General features: G+C 43.5%; 1 protein-coding gene across 1 annotated transcript in view; it reads left to right on the forward strand.

Annotated features, from left to right (window-relative positions):
- The window catches only part of clasp1a (cytoplasmic linker associated protein 1a), a 57,253-nt gene that overhangs the window by 26,486 nt on the left and 5,695 nt on the right, over window positions 1–25,072 (forward strand). Inside the window, exons 9-32 of the mRNA XM_061088471.1 lie at window positions 5,902–6,039; window positions 6,768–6,841; window positions 7,529–7,621; window positions 7,714–7,859; window positions 8,861–8,996; window positions 9,254–9,324; window positions 9,696–9,755; window positions 10,188–10,265; window positions 10,375–10,542; window positions 11,316–11,362; window positions 11,509–11,682; window positions 13,742–13,849; window positions 14,940–15,104; window positions 16,757–16,915; window positions 18,534–18,637; window positions 18,888–18,911; window positions 19,512–19,756; window positions 20,017–20,080; window positions 20,193–20,195; window positions 20,292–20,455; window positions 20,814–20,892; window positions 20,986–21,129; window positions 23,431–23,580; window positions 23,670–23,776. Coding sequence (XP_060944454.1) covers window positions 5,902–6,039; window positions 6,768–6,841; window positions 7,529–7,621; window positions 7,714–7,859; window positions 8,861–8,996; window positions 9,254–9,324; window positions 9,696–9,755; window positions 10,188–10,265; window positions 10,375–10,542; window positions 11,316–11,362; window positions 11,509–11,682; window positions 13,742–13,849; window positions 14,940–15,104; window positions 16,757–16,915; window positions 18,534–18,637; window positions 18,888–18,911; window positions 19,512–19,756; window positions 20,017–20,080; window positions 20,193–20,195; window positions 20,292–20,455; window positions 20,814–20,892; window positions 20,986–21,129; window positions 23,431–23,580; window positions 23,670–23,776 — 2,701 coding nt within the window. The remainder of the gene's footprint in view (window positions 1–5,901; window positions 6,040–6,767; window positions 6,842–7,528; window positions 7,622–7,713; window positions 7,860–8,860; window positions 8,997–9,253; window positions 9,325–9,695; window positions 9,756–10,187; window positions 10,266–10,374; window positions 10,543–11,315; window positions 11,363–11,508; window positions 11,683–13,741; window positions 13,850–14,939; window positions 15,105–16,756; window positions 16,916–18,533; window positions 18,638–18,887; window positions 18,912–19,511; window positions 19,757–20,016; window positions 20,081–20,192; window positions 20,196–20,291; window positions 20,456–20,813; window positions 20,893–20,985; window positions 21,130–23,430; window positions 23,581–23,669; window positions 23,777–25,072) is intronic.

A 25,072-nucleotide genomic window follows, 5' to 3' on the forward strand; every position in this document is an offset into this window, starting at 1 on the left:
TTATCATTTATCAATATATAAACACATAAATCCTATTTTTTATTTAGTATACATGGGTAGAGATCTAGATTTGATGAACCTACAGAATATTGTTCAGTCTAATGTTTCCCTGAGATGTTTTGATGATGAGGAAATGCAGATCCCCATTAGTTTGGGGGTGGGTGGGGGGGGTAACGTGCAACAAGGAGGGAGACAACACGAGAGTAAACTGTGGCCAACGCTCTGAATGATGTGATTGTTCTTCTAATGAGCTCTGCCAGGGGAAATGGGCAAGAAGCCCCCCCGCCCACGTGACCCGGGGGGTAGAAGGGAAACCTTGATGGGAATAATAAGAGACTGGTGTAGCACTGGTCCCAGTGCCAGGACCCAGGCCGGGTTTATCCACAGCAACCATCTACAGCTGAATATCTGTACAAGTTGGTACCATGATGTTAACAGAGATGGAAGACACTATAGATTGTTGCAGCCAGCCACCAGGGGGCGATCCAGATGTTTTGGCTTCACTTTAGGGAGCTGTCATGTCGTCCCTTTATTAATAAACAGTAATTTGTTGGTACACACACCAGCCTCAGCTCATTGACTTAATGTTCCAGCGTCCAACAGAAATCTGTGAAGCCCGATGACTGTGCCACTCACTGGATGATCAGAGTCCTGATGAAATGGAAAATGCCGAATGTGAAACCCGAGGGCAACACCGGCACAAATCCAGGCTTTTTAGTCTAACCAGAAAAACTCATTATCCTGCTTCCAGACAATAATGTTTGAAGGAAGTTGCCAGTTATAGAAAGAGAGAGTTTCATCAAATGACTCTCAGGAGCCAGTCATCAGCACTTTGGGTGTGTGGTGGAAAATACACAGCGTGAGAATTACGAGTGCTAGGGTGATAAATATAAAACATAATTCGATTTGTGCTGGAATCCAGGAACTTTAAGTGTTTACCTTGAGCCATATTTCAAGTTCCAGGAACTTTTAGTCCCAGGAAGTGAAAGCTTCAGGCCAAGTATTGTTTGCCTGTATTGCTCTGAGCCCAGGGGGAGATGATGCAAAAGACGTACGAAGAACAAAGTGCAACAACAAGCTCTTCCACCAGTTGGCAGTAATGCAGAAGACAATACAACAATAAATCGAGCAACACTTCTACTATTTTGCTCCAGTTGATTGGAGTCATATCAGTGGTTTGCCCAGTAGCCTTGAAATATTAGCATCCAAGTGACGAACTACTTTTGAATCTCTTAGAATTTTAGCACTTATTAACCTTTTCACAGCCACAATAAAGACAAAGAAATGCACAAAAATAAATAAATTGTTTGCACTGTGTATTTAAAAGGTTATATCTCCCACACAGTTTATTTCTATATTGATGTTAACCCACTCGTATTAAGCAGTAACTTGCTTGATTCACTTATTTATTATTATTTATTCATTATTCTACTCTAAACTGATTAAATCCTGAAGATCACACAATGGGAAACTGTTCAAACCGACTGTATGTTTCTTGATAAAGTGTGAGTGGGACAGTCGGGTCATTGTGCTCGGAGCAGCAGCCCAGACGACAATGTGTCTCTTCTCCGTCTTTGTTCTGTGATTCCATCGCTCTCATAATTAATCGTTATTTCTCCTTCTCTTCAAAGTCTGAAACGTTGACCTCTGACAGGCTGATGCTGAAAAGACTGTTGGTGGGAAAGTATTTCATAATCATGTCTGTGGCTAAAACTCACAAAACGATTAATGAGGCTTTCATCGAGAAACCTTCCGTCAATTAGGTTGATTCTCAGTTAACGTTTTAAGTCATTTTTATCAAGTGAAATGTCAGTTTTGAAAGAGAATTCATATTTAATTGATTGATAGTGATTTAAAAAAAAATTATTGGCAGCTCTATGTATTAATCTATTGTGGTTGTTTTACTGTGACTGTTAAAAGTTGGTTTACATCATAGATTAAATAAATATATTAAGATGGGCATGAGCATCTCTATTGTCCCCTGGTGGCTGGCTGGATTATAGGTCATAAATCATGTCTTCTCCATGTTAGTGGATTGGACATGGACCAACATGTTGTTTTCTGTGATAAAAATTACCTTAAAATGACAAATTTAAAGTCATTTTTATCACACTGTGTTCAAATGTTAATTTCTCAGATAAGTTTGGTCTCCATTAGTTATTTGATGAAATACAAATGGTTTGAAACATGAGGAGGTGGAGCTGCAGGTTCCATCTTTTTATAGAATATTTCATTTTAGATGCGCAGAAACAGAAGGCATCATGTAACTGCAGAATCATTCATATCTCAGCGGTCCCGATGCTCTTCTGGGACTTTCAGCTCTTCCCTGTGAAATCTGTTGTTGCCTGTAACTTTTCTTTTTTATATATCCAAGCTGATGCTGTTTTATGCATTTTAATGACCTTCGACACCTCAGATCAGTGCTTAATGGAATATGTCAACATGTTCTTTCTTCTCACTCTCAGAGTTTCTTCCAACTCCGCTGCCTGGATGTCAGGGCGACTTTTCAAGAGAGCTCCCTTCCCTTGTAGATGTACGACAGGTAGAGAGCAAGAGCTGTCAGGCATTTAAAAAAAAAAACTCACTTGTTAACTCGCAAGTTAACTCGTTTTAATCGAGTTAACTCAAGTGATGAGTTAACTCGATTGTGTATCCGCCAATTATTTTCTTTTTTCCTGTTCTGCAGCAGTCAGCAACAGACTTTCACAAAATAAAAGCCTGACTTTCACAATAAAACAATAAATAATCAAATCTGAGTGAATGCGAGATAAAATAATGAATCGAGTTAACTCGTTTCAATGGAGTTAACTCGAGTTAACTCCATTGAAACGAGTTAACTTGCCCAGCCCTAATTTAATTCCATTTATCCATTCCTGGAGGTGAATTGTCTGCCTGCAGCAAGCGAAACAAGACATCTCTGTTGTGACATAACGCAGATCCCCATCATCTGTCTCTTGCATAACACCACAGGGGGCCGGCTCAAACCCCCGGCCCGTCGGCCTCGTGGAAAACCCATCAGTTCACCCTGAGCTCTGGGGAGATCCAGAAAGCAGGACAGATGGTCGGGACTGAATAGAAATGGGAGATAAATTCGGTATTCCCTTCGGTACAGTGTATAGTATTAGTTGACTCCCCCAGTTTAAGAACTTCCCCTTAATCCCTCGTGCCTGTGAGCTTTTATTCTTTCTCTAAAGAGTCGAGGGAGTGAAGAGAAAATCCTCTATTATGTAAATGTGCGGTTCAGAGACAGATTACTGGTGACTCTGCTGATGCCACCGCAGCGTCAGCAACTTTATGAATACAACACTTTAATGTGTTGTGTTACAGTTCAGTGTATCCTGACACCTAGTGGACATAGGAGGCAGCACATCTTCGATTCCCTAATCAGACCTGATTTCAAGTCACTATCCAAGAATATCGAGGCAAAGCATTGGATCCTGTTTCCCCTCAGAGGATCGTGTGTGTGTGTACGTTGCTCATGTGTCTCATTGTGTGTTTGTGTGCACCTGCATTGTTTATTGTGTGATGTATGCAGCTCTAATTGCTCCCCTGACATGTGGATAAATCACCCTGACATTTGGGGAACGGTGGGAACAGCCACGGTGACGGCTGTGATCAATACTTCACTAAATGGGTCAAGGCACCGCTCCTCTAAGAGTGTTGCTGACACACAAACTTGATTCATTTGTCACTAATACACCTGCAGTAAGTTATTATTGTGATGATAGGGAGGTGCAGCAAATTTACAAAGCCATCAAAGGCTGCACTCTGGTGTGGTGCGCTGCTCGCTCCTTGCATCAAGGGTCTGGAAACCCTTTGTGTTCGGTACGTTGCATCATCAGGTTCTGTGTCCGCTGACCAATCAAACGGCAGCAGGAAGTGGAGATGGTTGAACGGTGTTTATCGATTGAAGTCAGATTTAGTCATTGTGCGTTCCGATGGTAGTGGAGTGTCTACCACACCCAGCTGGCCTCTACACAGTACTGTGCCTGTTGGGGTTTGATGAGCCTCTCGCTGTTATTGGTACGTAGTTTGGTGGAATCATGTTTTTCCCAGCATCACTCCACCAGAGCTTTAATTCTCCCCGAGGAAGTGAGGTCAGTAGCTTTGAATCAGTCAGTTGTTCAGTAAGACTCGTTTTCTGTAGTGGTTTGTAACCGAGCTTTGACTTTGATATAAATAAAATAGGGCTGGGCAAGTTAACTTGTTTTAATCGAGTTAACTCAAGTGATTAGTTAACTCGATTGTTTATCCGCCAATTATTTTATTTTTTCCTGTTCTGCAGCAGTCAGCAACAGACTTTCACAAAATAAAAGCCTGACTTTCACAATAAAACAATAAATAATCTAACCTGAGTTAATGCGAGATAAAATAATTAATCGAGTTAACTCATCACTTGAGTTAACTCGATTGAAACGAGTTAACTTGCCCAGCCCTAAAATAAAATGTTTTGAAAAACCACACAAAATACTAGATATACTGTCGCTGTGATCTTTTATTCTTTGATGTTGTTTTGAGCTGCAGTACTAATACTGCTTTAATACACAGTTATACTCTTCTCTCATCGCTGAGGTTTGTGTTCTAAGCTGAAAGAAGCTGATCTCATAACAATTGACCCCTCCCTCTTTACCCGGTCTCCACACACCAACCGCATCGTGATGGTAGTGTGACACCATCGCCGTCAAAGAATCGACACACACACTCACACACACTCACACACACACACACACACTCACACACACACACTCATGTACTGATAGCTGAACTCAGGGAGGAAGGGGGAGGTTATTCTGGCTCATGGTCTGAGTCGAGGTAGAGAGGCTCATTCAGAGGGACACACACACACACACACACACACACACCCAGTGGACAGAGATGTCTGTTGAAATACAGCGAGCGTGTTAGGGGGGGGGCAGCGGAGACATGCTGAGGAAGCTGGTGTGCAAGAAGCTCTGCGCTCGTAAGAACGATTCCTTTTTTATCTCTCCTCCGTGCTGTGCTGCTCCCTCTTTCTTTCTCGTCTTTTCTCTGCCTGTTCATCTTGTCCCCTCTCCCTCCCTCCACCTCTCAGCCTCTCTGTCTCAACCTGTTGCCTTCCCTCCCTCCCTCCCGCTCTCTTCCTCGGATGTGTTTTATATCTGCTGGTCATAGATGCATTGTCATTGTGATAATCGTGGCTGCAGGGACATTAAGGGATCTGTTTTTTTTGGGGAGCAAAACCCCATCTTTGAATTGTTCTTAATTTAATATCAGTTGATGTGATTCAGAGCCAGAGTTTACGGTATATGTGTGGTTGAAGCGGGCTTTCTTCTTCATAAACAACTTTTGTCGATAGAAGATCTTCTTTATGTTAAGTTGTTTTTAATTCAGTAATATTAAAAGGTCAAAACGTCCCCAGAGCTGATTTAAGAAACAAACATTCCCGTTGTCACTGTCTCATCTGGCTGCAGCCACCCAGCACCTCAGCCCCGGGCTAATCCTCTGTGTGAAGAGTCCCAAAGTGTATCTTTGCATGACCGTCAAACCAGATTAGAGTCGGATGGATGGATGGATGGATGGATGGATGGATGGATGGATGAGGTTTACGTGGATACATAGACACAACCTGACAGATTGACCGTGCTGCACCCCCCCCTGAGGTGGACAGAGGTCACAGGACGCAGCGGTGACTCGGCTCGTTCTGTCAGAAGATTAATAAACGGACGATGATGATGATGTTCTTCACTGTCGGACGTAACTCTGACCTCACTAATCTCTGAGGGAAGCAGCGATTCTCTGAATGATTTATTGATCCTCTCCTGCCGCCGTGTGAATAACATTCAACATTCTCCTCAAGGGTATACTTCCTGTTTTTAATGAACGATGACATTGTAATTTGTGTTCCTGCCTCTGTTGTTGCAGATAAGAACTTTGAGGATGAGGACTCTGTGGACGGAGGCCGGTCCTCCTCCTCCGCATCCTCCAAAGCACCCCCCAGTGGCCGGAGGACTGTAGTGAGCTCTGTGAGAAGACCCAGCTCAGCCACTTCTAAGACCACAAGTAAGGGGCAGCTCGCTGTGATATACACTCAGTGAGCACTTTATTAGGAACACCATACTAACACTGGCAAAGGCCTATATCTGCTTTCAAACATGTCTTCTGAGATTCTGCTCCTTGTTGACATGACTGCATCACATAATTTCTGTGGATTTGTTCAGCTGCTGCCAATCTCTTATTTTACTGCAGCCTCACATTTCTGTCCTCGGCTCACAGGAGTGGAACACGATGTGATGGGGTCGCAAAATCCAATATATTTTGCATTCTGATGCCAACATGTCTGACCATCGGCCTCTGACCACTCCCATCAGTACAGAACTGCTGCACACGGGATGTTGGTAGTTTTTGGCTCCATTCTGAGTTCAAACTTGTTGTGAGATCAGCAGTTTCAGAAATACTCCGATCAGCCCTTCGGACACCAACAGTCACAACACACTATAATCTACTGAGATCAATGCTTTCTTTAACATTCTGGTGTTTGATGTGAACATTAACTGAAGCTCCTGACCTGTATACGTGTGTAATAAAAAGAAGGTGTACAGGGGATCCTAATAAAGTGCTTTGTGAATGTATAATGCACGTTACTGTTTCAGCATTAGAGATAAAATGTACTTCTATTATTTTGTCTTCAGATAGAGAGCTGTGCCTTTACTGCTGCTGTGAATATTCTTTTAACATTTTGAAAGGAGTGTTGTATCTCAGTTAAAATACTTTTCCCATTGTTTTCTAAGGTAGAGAAGCAGCAGCTGGTGCAGTCGATGAAGAGGATTTCATCAAGGCCTTCGAAGACGTTCCCTCTGTTCAGGTAGATCGAGCTCCGAGTGATCAGCGATAAAAGAGACTGTTAAACAATACTGTTAAAGTGTTAATGTAGTTTTGAGGTTCATCAGTGCAGCTAGCATGACTCAGCAACTTCTGTATGAGGGGGAAGTTTTGCTGTAACATTTCTACCTTTAATCATCGTCCCCAGAGGACAGTGTTTCATCTTGTGCCACCGTGAAGTTGGAATATACATCAACTACCATTGGATGGATAGATTACACACGTTTGTTTTCTTGATGCACTGGGACCATATTGATGCTTTTTCCTGTTAGACTGTGATGTCAACATTTATGGTTCTGAGGGAAGTGTGTCCATTAGTTTTGGATGGATTGTCATGAAGTGTGGTCACGTCCCCGTAGTGATTCATCCTTTTGACTTCTTTGATCCCGTAACTGTTCATCGAGTGTCCTCTCCTCCGATTACTTTTCTCAACTTCTGCCGTTCCCATGAGCCTCAGCTGCACTTTGCTTCAGTGTGTTCTCATCGTCATTGTTTTGTTTCTAGAATGCTGACTCAAGTGTTTGGCTTCAGGGAATCACTAGAAAGGAAGAAGACATTTTAGTCTATTATGGCAAGATGTCAGAATCCGAAACATTACATACGTGAATCATAATTGATAAGTGATTGTACAGATGATAATATATCTTTCTTGATGTCCCTCTGTGTCCAGATCTACTCTAACAGAGAGTTCGAGGACCAGCTGGGAAAGATCAGAGAAGTGCTGAACGATGACAAACACGACTGGGAGCACCGGGTGGTGGCGGTGAGCACTGGACACCGACTTTATACTTACACATTTACACTGGATGCAAGTGTAGATATGATATTTGATAATATGATCTTCTCCCTCTACAGCTGAAGAAAGTGCGTTCGCTCATATTCGCCGGCGCCATTGAATACGAGGGATTCGCTCAGCAGCTGCGTCTCCTGGAGGCTCCTCTCAAGTTGTCAGCTAAAGACCTCCGGTCTCAGGTGGTCCGCGAGGCCTGCATCACTCTGGGGTAAGGTCCCAGACTAGGGGGCACGCACTGGCTTTACCATATTACTACAACAGTTATCTTTTGTTGGAGCTCTGAGTTGTGAAATAAAAAATATAAAATAAATTCCCAGTTTCAGACATCCTCCTTAGTTGTAAAGTAAGGATGAAGTTCAGACCTGCTTCATTCACACTTACTCAGTGTTTTCCAAAGTTTAACTATTATCCTAAATTATGGTCAAGATGATTAGGGAAATCAAAACTCAGTAATAAGTTTAAGTGTAGAGTGTTTTGTTTGATATGGTTTGCTTTCTTAGATTTAAGTATAAAGGCTAAAATATCATGTTAAAGGTTTGATTGATTTAAGCACATTCCACATGAAATAATATCAAAATGACAGTAACATAAATTAAACTACACAGTCTTATGTCTTTAATTTAGGATTTTTTAAATATTTTGTTCGCCTGTGTTGTCATTGAATTTAATTTCTGTAACGATTGTAACATCCCACTGAATTATACATTTAAAAAAATGCCCTAATGCTCAAGTTAACTCAGTGAAAGCTCGGGAACCTAATAAGAAGTTAATCATCAGAGTCAGTCGCTCGGCTGAGATAGTCCTCACGCCTTTGATTGACAGCAGTGATATTAGCTGTAATCTGTAACTGATGATGCTGAACCAGGAAAATAGCTTGTTAAAGTGTTTTCTCACCACATAGTTGAGCTAATGAAAATAAGCCCAGCTGGAAGATATGAAACTATCAGTGCCAAAAACATTTGTCATCCAAATCCTAATACAACCGTGATGAGGTGGAACAGAGTAGAGATGCTCTGTGTGATGAATGGTCGAGAGCGACGCAGATTCCATCAACTCTTGATACGTTACCATCACATATGCCGCTCAAGCCAGATATATTTGATCAAATATGTATATTTTGTTATATACACTGTATATATCTATCTCACGTTAGATCTTTAACGCTGTGTTCTTCATCTCTGCTCTCTCTTCATAACTTTCCTCTGTCAGACACTTGTCATCACTTCTGGGAAACAAGTTTGACCACGGAGCCGAGAGCATCATGCCCACGCTGCTGAACCTCGTGCCCAACAGCGCCAAAGTCATGGCCACGTCCGGGGTGGTCACCATCCGCCTCATCCTCAGGGTAAGACATCCACTCATCTGGAAATATTTCATTCATAACTCAACCTGAATTTAGATTTTCTACTTATGTTCTGCTAAACACTAAACGCCTGTCAAATCTAAACTTAACATATCTGGACAGATGATTTGTTTATAATAATAAATGTCAATTAAACCACCATCATGTCTGAATGTTGAAATATCTGGAAACAAAAATACAAACCTTTTCTTGTGGACTTTATGGAATAAACTGGATTAAAAAATATCTTTCCTCTCCAGAACACGCACTACCCACGTCTCATTCCCATCATAACCAGTAACTGCCTCTCCAAATCAGTGGCAATAAGACGGTAAGAACATAATAATTGTTGTATCTTTATCTGTCAAAAGGTAAAAAGTTGCGTGATTGTATTTTATATTCAGTCCATACGTTTTTTCCAGACAAAATACTAACTTTTCTGTCTTATCTCAAATCACACAGATTATGTTTTTTCTTGGGTCAAAGTATTTTCATTGACAAACATTATTAAATAAACTGTCATAGCGCTGAAGAAGTGATATCTGTGAAAAGCTAATTGTAGTTTAGGTGAAGCTCAGTTTCCGAAAAATATCAATTGCTGTAATAGGAATATCACATTTAGTACATACGATTATTGTGGAGTTTTGTGTTGTACATCTTTTAATAACTTGAAGAGATGTTTTAACATTGTCTCCTCTCCAGACGCTGCTTTGAGTTCTTAGACCTCATGTTACAAGAGTGGCACACCAACACACTGGAGAGGTGAGCTGAAACTCTTTGGAAGTGTGTGTGTGTGGTGTGTGTGTGTGTGTGGTGTGTGTGTGTCCTTGTGTAGCAGACGTGAGACACTTCTTCTCCCCGTCCTCTCGCACGATGACATTTGAGTTTGCTGAATTCTAGCTGGGTGGGTCCCTGATGACGCCCATTAAATTGATGAGTCCTGCGAGAGCCGTCACGATCAATTGCTCGAAAGATAAGGCGACTTTCTGTCCCTGTAACCATGACAACCGCAGCTGAGACTTTAAAAAGGAGGCGAAACATCCTGTGGGTGGCCACATTCCCTGTGGACCACCGGAGGCACAAAACGGGACAGGAGAAGAGGAAGAGAACATTAGTTTTATGCTCTTACAGGTTTATGGTTTCATGATTTGATTTTGACTGGGTCCTGCTCACCATGTTTCCTTACTACCCCAGACACGTGGCTGTTCTGACGGAGACCCTCAAGAAAGGAATTCACGATGCCGACTCTGAGGCCAGATCCATCGCTAGAAAGTAAGTGTTGCTTCAAGATTCTTGTTTTTATGGAAAGTATTCACCACTTTTTACATTGGTTAAACTGTAAATAAAATAATCTTCTGCTTCTTCTCTTCCTCGCCCATAGGTGCTACTGGGGCTTCCACGGTCACTACAGCCGGGAGGCGGAGCATCTGTTCCAGGCGCTCGAGTCGCCCTATCAGAAAGCTCTCCAGTCTCACCTGAAGAGCTCGGACAGCATCGTGTCGCTGCCCCAGTCCGACCGATCCTCATCCTCCTCCCAGGAGAGTCTGAAGTAAGAATCATGAGGTTGTCTCCTCCATCCCGGCTCCCTCTGTTCCATCTTCTCTCTCCTGTTGTCTTCAGGCCTGAGATTACAGCTCCTGCATCATCTTCTTCAGCTGTTTTCACAAAGATTTTGCCATTAGAAGTGATGGAAGGAAAAGCTATAACGCATCTGCCTTATGGTTGATAGTAAAATCTTTGGCAATTATTATCCGATTTTATAGCAGCAGGGTGGGGACTGTAACACACACGCACACACACGCACACACACACACACACACACACACACACACACACACACACACACACACACACACACACACACACACACACCAATGATTGCTATCAGTTTATAGATCCCTGTGGAGCTTGTTGGTTAATGACCTCATTCTCCATCCACCAAGACTGCAGGTGTGGTTGTTTGTGTGTGTATTTGTGTATGTGTGTGTGTGTTTATGTGTGTGCTGGGGGGTGATTGTGGTTATGGTTATGAGCTCATCTTTGTTCTTTCCACAGGAAGCTTTCTAATCAGATTCTAATCACCATTTCTTTATCGGTCCCTAACACGTTGACTAGAACAATTCTAATTCTACACATCTCGCTGTACAGATACTGAACATGGGCCATTTATCAGTTTTATTTGAACTTAATCATCTTTTTCAAATTAAAATTGCCATATTAATTGTTTTGGTCATAATATAAAATACCTGTCTGCTGTATTCAGATTCTCACTGGTGATGCACAAAGTCTAAAAAGTGCCTCGTTGCTCCTCTTGTTTTTCAGCCGACCTTTGTCTGTGAAGAGCGTCATCGGAGGAAGCATGACAAGGAGTGAGTCACGTTCACTCTCTATCCCTCTAGGACAAATATAAGAAGTTACTGAGAAGTGCAATGGAACGGTGGAAGTATCAAGTGCATGTGATCATCCAAGCATGCTGCGTGAATTGACTCTCTGCGTCTGATCTCTGATGTTCCAGATAAGCTGGTTCCCTCCAGAGTGTCCACCACGCCCGGTTCCCTCCAGCGCTCACGCAGCGACATCGATGTGAACGCAGCCTCCAGCTCCAAGTCCCGCCTCTCCACCGTGCCCCCCGCCCCCTCAGCATTCAGCTCTGCAGCCGCCCTCCCTCCGGGGTCCTACGCCTCATTAGGTAACACATCACTCATCTCCTGAAAATCAGAGGAGCAGTGGTCCGCTTAACAAGCTCAGTTCATTGTGTAGAGAGAACTGCACATGTTGAGCTGTGAATGCAAATCACTGCAAGTATATATAGAGGAGAGTGCCAGTAGAAAATGGAAGCAAGGAGGAACATCTTGGTGAAAAACCTGTGACCTAATGAAGCTGAAGTGTTGGAAACCTTGACTTGCTTTAGAAAACATAGAAACCCTGAGAATAAACTCTACTATGCTGCATCTCAGGGGAGATTTAGTCAGGAATGAGCCACTATCTTAAAAAATTTAATTAAATTAAGAATCAAAGAAAGTCAGACTAGGACTGATGAAATCGTTTTCATTTGCATGGTATCATTTAAATCTATTTATTTGGTTTATTTTATTATCATTGTTTTTCAAGTTTTCGTCCTTTTCTGATAATTCTCACTCGTTCAAAGTTTGTGAACCACTGATCTTCAGTACTTTATCAAACGTTAGTCGACAATGTTCCATCATGATGAAGTATAACAACATCTTTGGTTGTGGTCACTGGCTTTTAAGGACCTGACTGGGATTATTAACGAGGCCTGGGTGTCATTAGACTGCTCCGTCAGCAGGAACTGTTTAAATCCTGAGCTGAGCTGACACTCCTGACAAATTGATGCGATGAGGCTGAGGAAGCGTTTCTACGGATGTTTTCTCCATCATTGAAGCTAATGGGGGGTGTCTAAGCCGGCCCCTGTCCCATATTTATCAAATTTACTGTCATCTTCTTCTCATGCGACGCTCCCTCCCTCTTTTCTTAATGAGTCTCCGTGGGTTTCGACCTTTACTGATGAAGAGGAGGCCACTTGTTCACCCACTCACTCCTGCTTCTGTTGCTACTAACGTCTGCCTCTATACCTCTCCTTCCACTCGCTGCTGCTCTGCCTTTCTTAAATACCCAAAAGATGGCACTCCTGGTAAAAGTGATGGTAAGACGTGTGTCTCTGTGTGTGAATGTGAAGAAAGAGAAAACGTGTGTCTCTGTGTCGAGTGTCACGGGCTACATGACGTCATCTTTTCCTCTTCATCCGTGTCCTCTCCTCCTCTTCTCACCCCCTGTCCTCCTCCTCCTCCACCTCCCTAAGTGGTTATCAGTTCTGTGGAACTCTGCATGGACTCTCTGCATGGATTATATCGTCTGTAACTGTAACCCCTAACAACTGTGTCCATCACTTGTGTTACTGACGCAGCGTCTGTGTTACACTCTTCTATCCACAGGGTTGTGTTTAGTTTCTAGAGGACGCTGTTTCTGTCTTTTGTGATTTGTCTCTTTTCTCTCTCAGAACCTGAGTCATTGCAAGAAACACACTTCAAGGTTTCACACAGTAAATCAGAATCGTATTGAGAATCTAATCCGAACGTTTGACGGCGCTTGTTATGTGGCGTAACCTCAGGGTCGCTGCATCTGGTTCAAGGCGGTTCTAGTGTCTGTGATGTGGCGTGAAATTGAAATCATCCACAAGTAAAAAAATCACAAACACAACAAGATTCCACTGTTTCACCAGAGGGAATAAGAGACTGAGCAGAAAGAACTCGGGTTTGACCTATACTGCAGGATCTGAGGTTATCAAGGAAACTTCAGGTTTAACTCTTGAGTTTCTAATCTTATGAAGCCGGCTCACTTCTTACCGGAGGAAATCATTTTGCATCAGTTGATAACAAGCTTCTTCGTACAAAAAACTCTCTTAACTAGTGTTTCTATTTGTCTCTTAGTTGTATCCAGCACCAGCATGACCAGGTGCTGACATGCAAACCCAACCTCAATCTTTCACTGTGGTTGCAGGTTCAAAAACTGAGAATCACTCCCATCACTAATTGAGTTTGTCTGTGATCCCCTTTGTGTTTTCAGACGGGTTCTGTCCCCTTGTCCAGGTCTTCATCATTCTGTCTCCCAAGACGTTTTTTCTTCTCCAGCATCTCTGTCCAGGGTTGGGGTGATTTCTGTTAACTGCTCCTCACTGATTTAACTCATTCCTGTTCCCTCCCTCCCTATTCTATTTCCTTTTTCTCCAGGTCGTGTTCGTACCAGGAGACAAAGCTCTGGCAGCGCAGGTGGAGCCAATACTTCACTGGTGGACAGCAGGGGGCGAAGTCGAGCCAAAGTGGTCTCCCAGTCCCAGCGTATGTACACACACACAAACACACACCCACACTCACACATGTTCTCCTCACCGCAGGCAAATATATATCCCACAATATATCCCACAATAAGCACATTTCCTAGTCCTACACTCATGTTTAGGTATGATCTTTGTCTGCGCTGGCGTTCAGATCATACTGAATGTCTCCCTGTGTCTTTTGTGTGTGTTCGTCAGAACAACAAAACTTCTAATAACTCAGAAACCTTGTGTATCTTATGCATGAGTACCTCCATGCATGGGAGTATACAGTATGTGTGGTTCTGATCGGAGCGATCGGTGCACACCTAACATACTCGCAGCTGTCCAGAGGGCATGCTGGATAAATTCAATAACCATAACCCCTCCTCTGCCTCATTTTGACCGTTCTCAATCTCCACCTTGTCCCGCCTATTGCTTCCATCACCCAGGATCCAGATCAGCCAATCCCATCAGTGGTAAGGCCTCAGCTTCATCCAATCACCACCCAGACACCTCATCCCTCAGCACTGTCCCATCTTGCACAAATGTTTGCTTCACCGTGTTTTATTAGCAGCATGCAGCACTTGGTGTACTTGCATTTTTTGTTTGTGATTACTGTCCCCAACTGTTTGAGATGGTTTTTAGAGGGACAGATGTTTTGTGTTTCGTTGTGTATTCCCACTGGTGACTGGTGCCACAGTAAATGTCCCCCACCCCCTCAGCCCAGTTGTGTAGCTGTGTGTGTCTAAGATGTAACATCTGTGTTTGTTCATTTAAAAACTCATCATTTAGTTTTCTGTGTGATTCCCAATTCTGTGTTGTCTCAAAAAATTCTTCTTTTTACCGTCAAATATAACAATCTATGAAGTACATGATGTAGGTTCATGTTTAATAAAAGTAGAAGAATGTATTATGAATAGATTTTATGTTTGATAGCTTTCTTTTATATTTATTCTGTTGCCACAGGCTTCTTGAAATTGGTCTAAATAGAGTCCAGTTTTGATTAAGATTATATATATATATATATAAAGCTTGGGACCACTCCTCTAGCTTCATATCAGCCATTGATGATCACCTTTATTCTGCTTGTTTGTCTTCCCCTCTCCCAACAGCTGGCAGTCGCTCCAGCTCCCCGGGCAAGCTGCTCGGCCACGGCAGCTACGGCCGGATCCCTCGAGCCACGGTGTCGGCCTCCACCACGCCGGCTGACAAGCGCACCCGGATCCCTCGGAGCCAGGGCTGCAGCCGGGAGACCAGTCCCAGCCGACTGGGTCTGGGTAAGACCGGGACTCACGGGTCACCCTCTTTCTTTCTAGAAACAAGCTGCTGCGGTTCCACGGGTAAGGGGGGTGCGATACAACCATATTAGATGGTGAACGATTAATATGAATCTATTGATTTTACAGAGATACTAAGATCGGCTCTGACATCGTCCGAATCCGCATTTATTCTTGACTCATCCACCCATCACACACCCGAAGAAATAATCAATTAATATTTAAGTGAAACACACCTCTACTCGTGAAAATATGGTAATATATCACACTTGCCTGCAGTGGAGCTGCTTCTTAAGATTTCTGGTCCATGATCAGTGTATTTCCTCCAATAATCGCACGTATATATACGCAAATAAATGCCGACAACACTTATTCTTTCTCCTTACTTAAAAAAACACAAGTGAAGAAATGACCAACACATGGGCGAAGAAGGAAAGAAGATTCAGTCTCTTGTCAAATCATTAAAATGAGCCGACCTGTGGCTGGATTCAAGAGATTGACACTGACCCGTCACTTGCTGCACGTCACTGACCACACAGGTTGAACATGTTTACAATCCATGAACACTGATAAGGCAGATGAAGAATTATGTGAAAAACAAGTGAAACTGGACTTCCCTTATCTTAACTCGCAGATAAAGAGAGAAACTTCGGGTTTCTCTTTTCAAATACTCAGAGTTTTCTCTACTCTGATGATAAGCACACACTCTTATTGTCTGTATCTGAGGTGGTTTTCACTTTTGATCGTCTTCGTTTTCATGGTGAAGATTCTATTCAATTCATGTCAAAAAACCTGAACCAGAATTGAAACAGAGGATGAGGAGAAGACAGTGAAATTATCCTACTGTATCCTAGATATTTCCATTTGGGTTAAACTGTGTTGGAGGCTAACTTTAACTAGCTGTGTAGATGTGAGCATTGATGTAGAAAACCAGACACACTGGAACCTTTCTGCTTCAAGGACTAAAAAGTAGGTTCAGTAATGTTGAATGATTTTCCAATGAATCACAGGTTTGTTGTTGTTTCTAATCTCATCAACAACTCGATGAATCTCTCTTTGCTACTCTTGTATTTTTTATAAGTTCCAAACCCAATAATCCTGTTTCATGTGTCTAATCTCTGACCCGTGTTCCGGATGATCTAACCTGTAACTAGCAGAATGCCTCTTCACCCACTCACTGCACAGCCACTGCTTCTTCTGTTCTACTCTTCTACTTCTCTTCCTCCTTTCATTTATTCTTCTTTATCCCTCAGTCGACTCATTAACTGTACACGACAATATTTCTCTGAAAAGCTACAGGTGAGGTGGACAACATACATTTTTGCTATTCAGGATCCCCAATTTTTTTTTGTATTGTCTCTTAAACTTGTTGACAAATTATCATGACATTTCCTGAGCACATATCTGTGATCAAGGTAATTAACCTTTTGGTGCTAATGACCTTATTTACTACTTAAGCACCTTCACAGACAGCGATTCTAGAACAGTATAGTCACTTAGTTTTTTAATCCACTTTAATATATTTGGATTTAATGTCCTGGGAATCAATGTAAGGATCACAAACTCTACCCTATCTCTATCTCTTGACTCACACCACCAGTTTTCCCCATGAATGCCCACTGACATCACCACCTAACTTGTTGTCCTGACAGCCAGCCTGTGTGGTAAAGCTCTTCTTCCTGCTGCTCTTCCCTACCGCACGCTAGCCCGGAGCCGCATTCCCCGTCCCAGCATGAGTCAGGGTTGTAGTCGCGACACCAGTCGTGAGAGCAGCCGCGACACCAGCCCGGCCCGGGGCTTCGGCCCGATGGGTGAGTACCGCCCAGCTACTGGCCGTCCTGGTTTAGCTCTCACGGTCCCAACCAGACCATCGGTACCAGCACACAAACCTTCCACCTGATCTGCTCTCTGTTGTTGCTGTTCCATGTGACGTCTGACCTCTGACCTCTGCCTGTTTCTCTCTGTGCATGAACTAACTTTGGGTTTAGGGACGACACAACTTGTTTTCTTCTCTGAGTTCTGTTGACTTCCTGTTTCTTAGATTCCTTAAATCACAATGAAACATCAAGTACTTAGTTCCTCTTCTCTATGTCGGACTGTTTCAGTGGTTTTTATGTTTTTGAATTTTTCCTTAAATGGACCTGTTGTGGTTTAGGTGTGAGAGCCGTCATTAAACATAGAGGAAGACGTAGATGAAGAAGCTGAAGCAACAGAAACAGAAAACTACCATGAGCAGTACAGTAGTTGCTGCTGTAGTTTTTATCTCTGAGAGGTGGTGCCATAACTCATAGATTCATCATCAATTCATATTTAAAGGGTGGAGAAGTATGTCAGGGTTTTGGACCCAGACTTATTTCCTGTCAGCAGAGACCATTACTCTCTGGTGGAGGTCTTAGCAGTGTTTTCATTCTCCTGATTTAATAAAGGACGGACATTTCTCCAGTTTGACAGGTTTCAAGTGAGCCTCAGTTAAGTCCACATGTCTGAGTGATGCTCTGTGTGAGAGTGAATGATGGAAACTCCCCCTAACACCATATTGGAATAAGAACCCAAACAGAAGGACAGTGATGTGTGAGGGTTCCAGCAGCGAGTGTGAAAAAGCCCTCTTACATTAGACGTTGCTGCTCAACCTCTTGTGTGTGTCTGTGTGTGTGTGTGTGTTTCACTAACCCCTGGTCCGGGTGTTGCCCGCCTCTCCTGTCCCCTGCAGCTTCCCGACGTCAATCCCGTTCAACCAGCGCTCTCTCATCCGACCCCCACGGCCAGTCAGGTGACCTGCATGATCAGACCTCCCCCCCGAAAAATTAGATCTATCTCAGAGGCAACAATGCCTACTGCACATGCATGCCTCTGTGGCTGAAAGACGGCAGCATCCATCATTCATTTACTTTTCATTCATTTGCCGTCCATTCGTTATATGTGAACGCATTTTATTTAGTAGTTTCATCCGCTTGTCCCTTCATCACCATTCCATATTTTCAGTACCGTAGACGTAGCTTTTCATATTTTTGTGGATATTGTTTTTGTGGTTTGCTGACTCGGTTTAGCTTCATTAGCTGTCACGTTGTTCGTTGATTTCTCGGTCTTGTTTCATTTGGCACCGTGCACTTTGTCTGTAGTTGAAAAAAGTTATATCGTTGTGTTACGTCTATTTTTATATCTGCTGCCATCTGGTTCTGTCATCCTTTGATTTTCCTTTTGTACCACGTTGGTTTATTTTGCTTCTGGTGGTCGGCTTCTTCAGAATATTTCCTTCTGGTGAAAGTTTCAGCTCATTCATTCACAGTATTTCACTTTATATCCAAGTCACTTCCTCTGTAAGTGTTGGTATGAAAAGCAATCTTTTCTTTTTTGTCTATTCCGGTAGGTTACGGTGAAGCTTAACTTCCTTCACTCACTGTCCTACTTTTCCTTTTCCTTCCTGGTTAGACCGTTACGGTTTGATTCATCAAGCAAGAATCTCTGCATCAGTCAACGCCATGAGGGTCCTGAACACCGGCACCGAGGTGGAGGCAGCCGTGGCCGATGCTCTGGTAAGTGTCTGTGAAGTCAGACGTCATACGTTTCTAATTCTGTTTTGAGAGATTCTTGAGTCACAAAGTCTAAGAAATACATTCTATGATATCTACATGCTCCTGAGAGTATCTGAACCATAAAGTTACACAGATGAAGTATTACAATGTCAAGTGGTCTTTTGTTTACCCTGTAGAACTGTGGTGTTTGTTGCTCCTTTAAACCTTCCCTCTCTCCTCTCCCCCTCCTGGTTGTTTGTTACCCTTCCAGCTATTAGGAGACTCCAGGAATAAGGTAGTTGGTCCTTTTACATACTGTTTGTATTATTCATGCCGTCATGCACTAATTAAGATCAATTAAGAATGCAGCTTTGCACATGAGACCCCTCCACCCCATACTTTAATTGATCTGTTTATGTATGTTACCTTAAATGTGCCATCACATCTCAGATATGTTCATCTATAGAACATTGTCATGAATGTTAGATCCTCATTGTTTAGGTTCATGATTCATACACGTTAATTTTAAGTCTGAGTGATTAAAAATGCTCTTATATTTGAAGCGTGTCCCTCTGAACTGCATTTGTAGTCACGTCATGTCCCTTGCTAATTTTCTGCACGGCTGACTTGCCATTGATGTTCATTAAAAGAAACACCATCAGTGTGGGTGTGTAGCCTTAAGCTGCACGTAACAGGAGATGTACATTTCATACAACAGTATAGAGAACTCCATGGCTGCCTGATGCAACTGGTGACCTGGTATCACAGGTTCTCACCTTGTGGCTCAGTTCATTTGTCTCAGCATTTCCCCTGCAGAGCTAGTTTAACAAGTAGATATCACGTTGTGGGTCTAACATCTCCTTGATGTTGTACTCTCTCTCTCTCTCTCCTGCAGAGGAAGCCACTGAGGCGGAGGTACGAGTCCCCGGGGATGTACTCTGATGACGACGCCAACAGTGATGCGTCCAGCGCCTGCTCCGAGCGCTCGTACGGGTCCAGAAACGGAGGAATCCCTCATTACCTGCGCCAGACGGAGGACGTGGCGGAGGTCCTCAACCACTGCGCCAGCTCCAACTGGTCCGAGAGGAAGGAGGGACTGATGGGTCTGCAGAACCTGCTCAAGAGCCAGAGAATACTGAGGTGGGACCGAGCTCCTGAGGCCGGAATGGAAACGTGACCTTTGTGACTCTTTATCTGCGGATGTTATGATGTCGAATCTCTGATAGGAACTGTTGTTGCTGTTTTTATAATCACTTCACCTCCCACACAAAGAATACACTGTCAGAATGCAAGACTCAACCATCTGAATCTTTAGAATTGATCAAATTAATACTTAAATGTGTTTTAATCGTTTTGGGAACTGCCCTGATTACTGGTTTGCTTCTTTTTGTTCACGTCAGTCGAGTGGAGCTGAAGAGACTTTGTGAGATCTTCACACGGATGTTTGCAGATCCACACAGCAAGGTACAGAAGATACGTTTCACTAACTCAAACAAGGACTAATCAAGCTTTGTTCTGTTGTACTAATGGAGTGTCTTCTGTTGCATGGTCTGCCTTGCTGTGGATTTAACAACAGAGAGTAAGTGTGCTTTCAAGTCCGTAGTAACACAAACAAACCTAGATCTGACCCAAAAGGATCTTTTTATCTGATTTCCTGGTGTGCGCCTGTCCACAGGTGTTCAGCATGTTCCTGGAGACGCTGGTGGACTTCGTCACGGTGCACAGGGAGGACCTGCAGGACTGGCTGTTCGTCCTGCTCACTCAGCTGCTGAAGAAAATGGGGGCCGACCTGCTCGGCTCCGTCCAGGCCAAAGTCCAGAAGGCCCTGGACATCACAAGGTCTGAACCGAGCGAAGCCAAGATAACTGGCTGCTGTGTGTGTTTCCAGGGGAATGTGGGGCCAGTTCACTTTCTGTTGGAAATTTAGCTGATTCAGTCTGTTAGTGTTGGATGAAATCATCACTAATTAACTCGTGAGGCACTTGGTAATTTGAGGAGAGTGTGTGTGTTTTATTTTGTCAGTTTATTGTTGACTATTAGCAACATCTTCCTAATATGACATAAGCTGCTCGGTCAGGAGTCAGTGGATTTTATCTTTTTCAGCAGCTGGAGTTTCAGTTAAAAACAAGAAGTATATCTAAGTAAAAAGTATGAATAAAATATTAATAAATAAACTTTTATTGTCTCTGTGTGTCAGGGAGTCTTTCCCGTTCGACCAACAGTTCAACATCCTGATGAGGTTCATCGTGGATCAGACTCAGACGCCAAACCTCAAGGTGAATTAAAAATACACTTGATTCTTTATTGAGGAAAAGCCGATAATGACGGGTGGACAATGTGATTAATGCAGTTGTCGGTTGACTCTTCAGGTGAAAGTTGCCATTCTGAAGTACATCGAGTCCCTGGGTCGACACATGGACCCGACGGACTTTGTCAACTCCAGCGAGACGCGCCTGGCCGTGTCTCGCATCATCACCTGGACGACTGAACCCAAGAGCTCTGACGTCAGGAAGGTAGGACAGCGCCGTCAAATCTGATATCGTCAATCTGAAACATGAAATATCCTCTTGAATATTTATATTTCTCACAGCTATTAAGCATGTCTATTAGAAAATCTGTTTTAGGTCAAACAAGGTGTGACACCTCATGGTGGAATGTCTTAATTGTAACACATGGGAAACCAGTGCTTCCAGTTTAATGAAATGTGGACAGACTAGATCCTCCATCTATAGCAAAACTAACTGCTTTAATTCAATTGATTTAATTTGTTTTGCCTTCCACAGAATGTACCTTTGCTTAAACATCTATCTGAGCATTTACTCCAAATGCTGTCTATGCACACACTTTAAATTACAATATTATTATTATTATTATGAGTTCTTTAGGAGCTTCTATAGCAGGTGTACCTCGTGGTGACGTCCTTGGCTCATGGCTCACATTCCCTTGTCTGACGCACACTATATGTTCTCCCTGTGTTTGTTTTTCCTTCGCTGTTTTTCCAAGTGAGATCCTCAGCTAGTTTCTAATCAGGGTCTGACGTCCAGGAGGCTGAAAACAAAGTGCCAGATTAGAATAGTGACTGTAATCCTCAGTTTAGACATGTTCCCATGAGTTAGTGGGAGGAGTGAGCCTCACTGTGGTGGTCTGTGGCGAGCTGTTCTATAAGTTAGGCGCCGTATCGCCACGTGTGATGGTGGCCGCCGACCTGTGTCATGCTGTAACGCCCCCTTCTGCCCTGCCACTGTGCCCCAGACCCTTCATAGCTGGGTGAGCGAGGAACTAGCGGGCAGGTCCGGTACTGCAGCCTTACTGTCCACCGAGGGCAACCAGGAAGAAAGGTGTAAGCAGGTAGACCCCCCCGCCCCTCCGCTCCCGTTAGCCAATCACAACAACACGACCAGCACGCCATGCCCTGCCTGCCCGGTGCCTAACCACCAACCCTCAGGACCGTGACGACTCCAGTGTGGCACTTCTCACTCACCTCTGACCTTTGTGCTCCAGCTGTTTCGCTGTAACAAACCCGCGAGTCGGTCTGTGCTTTGCCGTTTTGATCACTCACCCAAAGAAAGTTGTTTTTCTCCAAATGACAGCGAAGGCTTGTTGCTTCGTATGAAAGAGACTTTGAGCCGATCGTATTGCTTAATGTAGAGAGAAGTGCTGTGATGTGATTCTCCTGTGCCTTACACGTTCTGTCTGTTTGAATCACTAACATGCACCTGCACTTCTGCATGCTGTTAACATCGAATCCTTCTACGACCCACTTAGAAATCTGACTCATTATCATGTATAGTGAACTAGCTATAGGATAACTAAAGCTATACATGCTTAGATTATGACACAGCCATCTACTGGTGTCTAAAACAACAATAATTGTGTTGAAATTTCCAACGATAGATGTCCAACTGGGTTCAGTGCAGCTCTACTGTGATTTGAATGAATGAAGAGAACTTATAATCACCTGTTTTTTAATTTCCAATATAATCAATAAACAGAACTATAAAGTATCTACTGTAACACTCTTCATCCCACTGGATGTTGCAGCCTGGTAAACATCCTGTATTTCAAGCATTAGATTGTTGAGTCATCTTGATCAAACCAGAAGACACAGACATGATGCTTCTAATGCAGGAATCAAGAACTTGAGTTTCTATGGTTTCACTAACAAGTCTAAGGAACAAATAAAAGCCTCTAGAATGGATCAAAGTGATTGTTTGTCTGTACAAACACAGTCACAACAATCCGGAGCTGCTCATAGCAACTGGAGCACGACTTCATGGTGCAAATTCATCAAAGAATAATGGGAAACCTGTTTAAATGCCTCTTATACTGTAGTAGTTTCTGTCTTAACCCCAAATTCTATCCCTCTCGACTACAATATCAAACTCCTACTTTCCACAAAGTGTATCTGTACTCACCTGCATGTTGTTGACACAGAAACAGTGTACACCAGTGTTCTTGAGTAGTTGTGTACTTCACTGAATGCAGCTTTCAACTCGCACCTTTTCTCTCAAGTTTCTCTCTACAGGCTCAACCCGTACGTTAGTCTACCGAGGAATGCTTAGTAATCTGATTACTTTACTGGTGTTAATCTGTCCATCAGACTGGTCCTCCGTGGTTTTGCAGACTCTGACCAAATGCAACATTCCCACAGAAATTCATAATTCAGCCACATTTCTGTGCTTTTAATATATATTCTAAAACAAATCTCTGTTTGAAACACATGGTCAAAGTTCCTGTGAAACCATGGAAACCCTCTGAGCCTTCTCCTCTGTGTCGTCCTCCCTTGTGAACCTGTTGTGCTGCTTCTCCTCCAGGCAGCCCAGGTGGTCCTGATCTCCTTGTTTGAGCTCAACACCCCCGAGTTCACCATGCTGCTGGGGGCTCTGCCCAAAACCTTCCAGGACGGAGCCACCAAGCTGCTGCACAACCACCTGAAGAACTCCAGCAACACCAGCAGCAACGTGGTGAGGGACACGAGACACTGTCGTATCTGATGTTCAGTTACAGATCAGTAGAGTCATCATGACTCATTGCATGAATCGTTGCTCCACAGGGCTCACCGAGCAACACCATTGGTCGGACGCCACCACGCCACACCCCCAGCAGGACCAGTCCCCTGACCTCTCCGACAAACTGCTCCCACGGCGGACTGTCTCCAAGGTACCTGATCACCAGTTAACACAACCTGGGCTAACTAATGCATCATGGTGATGTCATTTTAACTAACGCACAACCTGACAGGCGGGTTAGTAGAAGTTAGTAGAAGTTAGCAGAGTCCTTCACTCTTTACAGGGTTCGTACGGTCATGGAAAACCTGGAAAAGTCATGGAATTTTATTATGTGTTTTTCCAGGCCTGGAAAAGTCATGGAAAAAAATAATCTCCCAAAAGTTTTGGAAAAGTCATGGAAATTTGTTATATTCATATTTTCATGTCGTTCATTTTAGGGATGGGCATAATTAATAAACGATCGATTAAGACAATTTAATCGAATGCCCATCCCTAGTTCATTTACGCTGAGTTTTAAATAAGTCATATGCTTTCAAAGAAATACGCTCAAAATATAGGCAGGCATACTTGGGTTTGTGTCATTTAAGGTGAACTGTATGCCTTGGAATTCTCATTGTTAGTTTGAATACTACATTTTGTCACTTTTTCGTGTATACGCCGAGATTTCACAAAATGTTCGGTCATGGAAATTTGGTTTAAAGTTATTGAAAAGTCATGGAAAAGTCATGGAAATCCATTGATCAAAATGTGTATGAACCCTGTCTTTAGTCTCTGCACCTGTCACTCGGAATCTCCGTCGCAGATTTAACCGATTTTGTGTGAAATGCTGATATTGATCAGAAACTCGAGTTTGATTCTCTCCGACTGAGCAGCTCATTCACCTGAAGCTGTCACTGCCTTTTAATATCAACCAGAGACCCCAGAACTCTGCAGAGGATGTTCCCTGCTTGTGTTCACTGTAGTTGAACCTGCAACATTCTGTGTGTTGAGATCATTCTGGTTGATTTTGAAAAGGGAGGAGGGTTGTGTTTCATGTGAAGCCGAGTTTGTGGGTTTCTGCTTCTTTTCCACTGCTTTCCTCTAAACTAACACTTTCCCCTTGAACCTCTAAAGCTCAGACTAGTTTCTTTTTTGTCTTTTCTCTTTCTGCACACTTTGTTTCTCCTCCTCCTCCTCTCACCTGTCTGTGTCGTGGTGTCGGTTTCCATCTCCTCTGCCCCCCCCCTGTCCTGTCCCCTCCTTCCCACCCGGCCACACCAGTCGGTTATGGGGTTGGGGTGTCGACGGCCTGTCAAAGCACCCCCCAGCTCCTGCTCCTGCTCCTCCTGCTCCTGCTCCTCCTCCACCTACTCCTCCTCAGCCTCACTCCACCCCTGCCACCCCCTCCCAAAGGGTCCTGCGCAGAGCATACTCCCCCAGGTAATGAGGGTGGGCCGAGACACACAGG

The sequence above is a fragment of the Limanda limanda genome, chromosome 16 (genome assembly GCF_963576545.1).
Source record: "Limanda limanda chromosome 16, fLimLim1.1, whole genome shotgun sequence".
NCBI classification, from domain to species: domain Eukaryota; kingdom Metazoa; phylum Chordata; class Actinopteri; order Pleuronectiformes; family Pleuronectidae; genus Limanda; species Limanda limanda.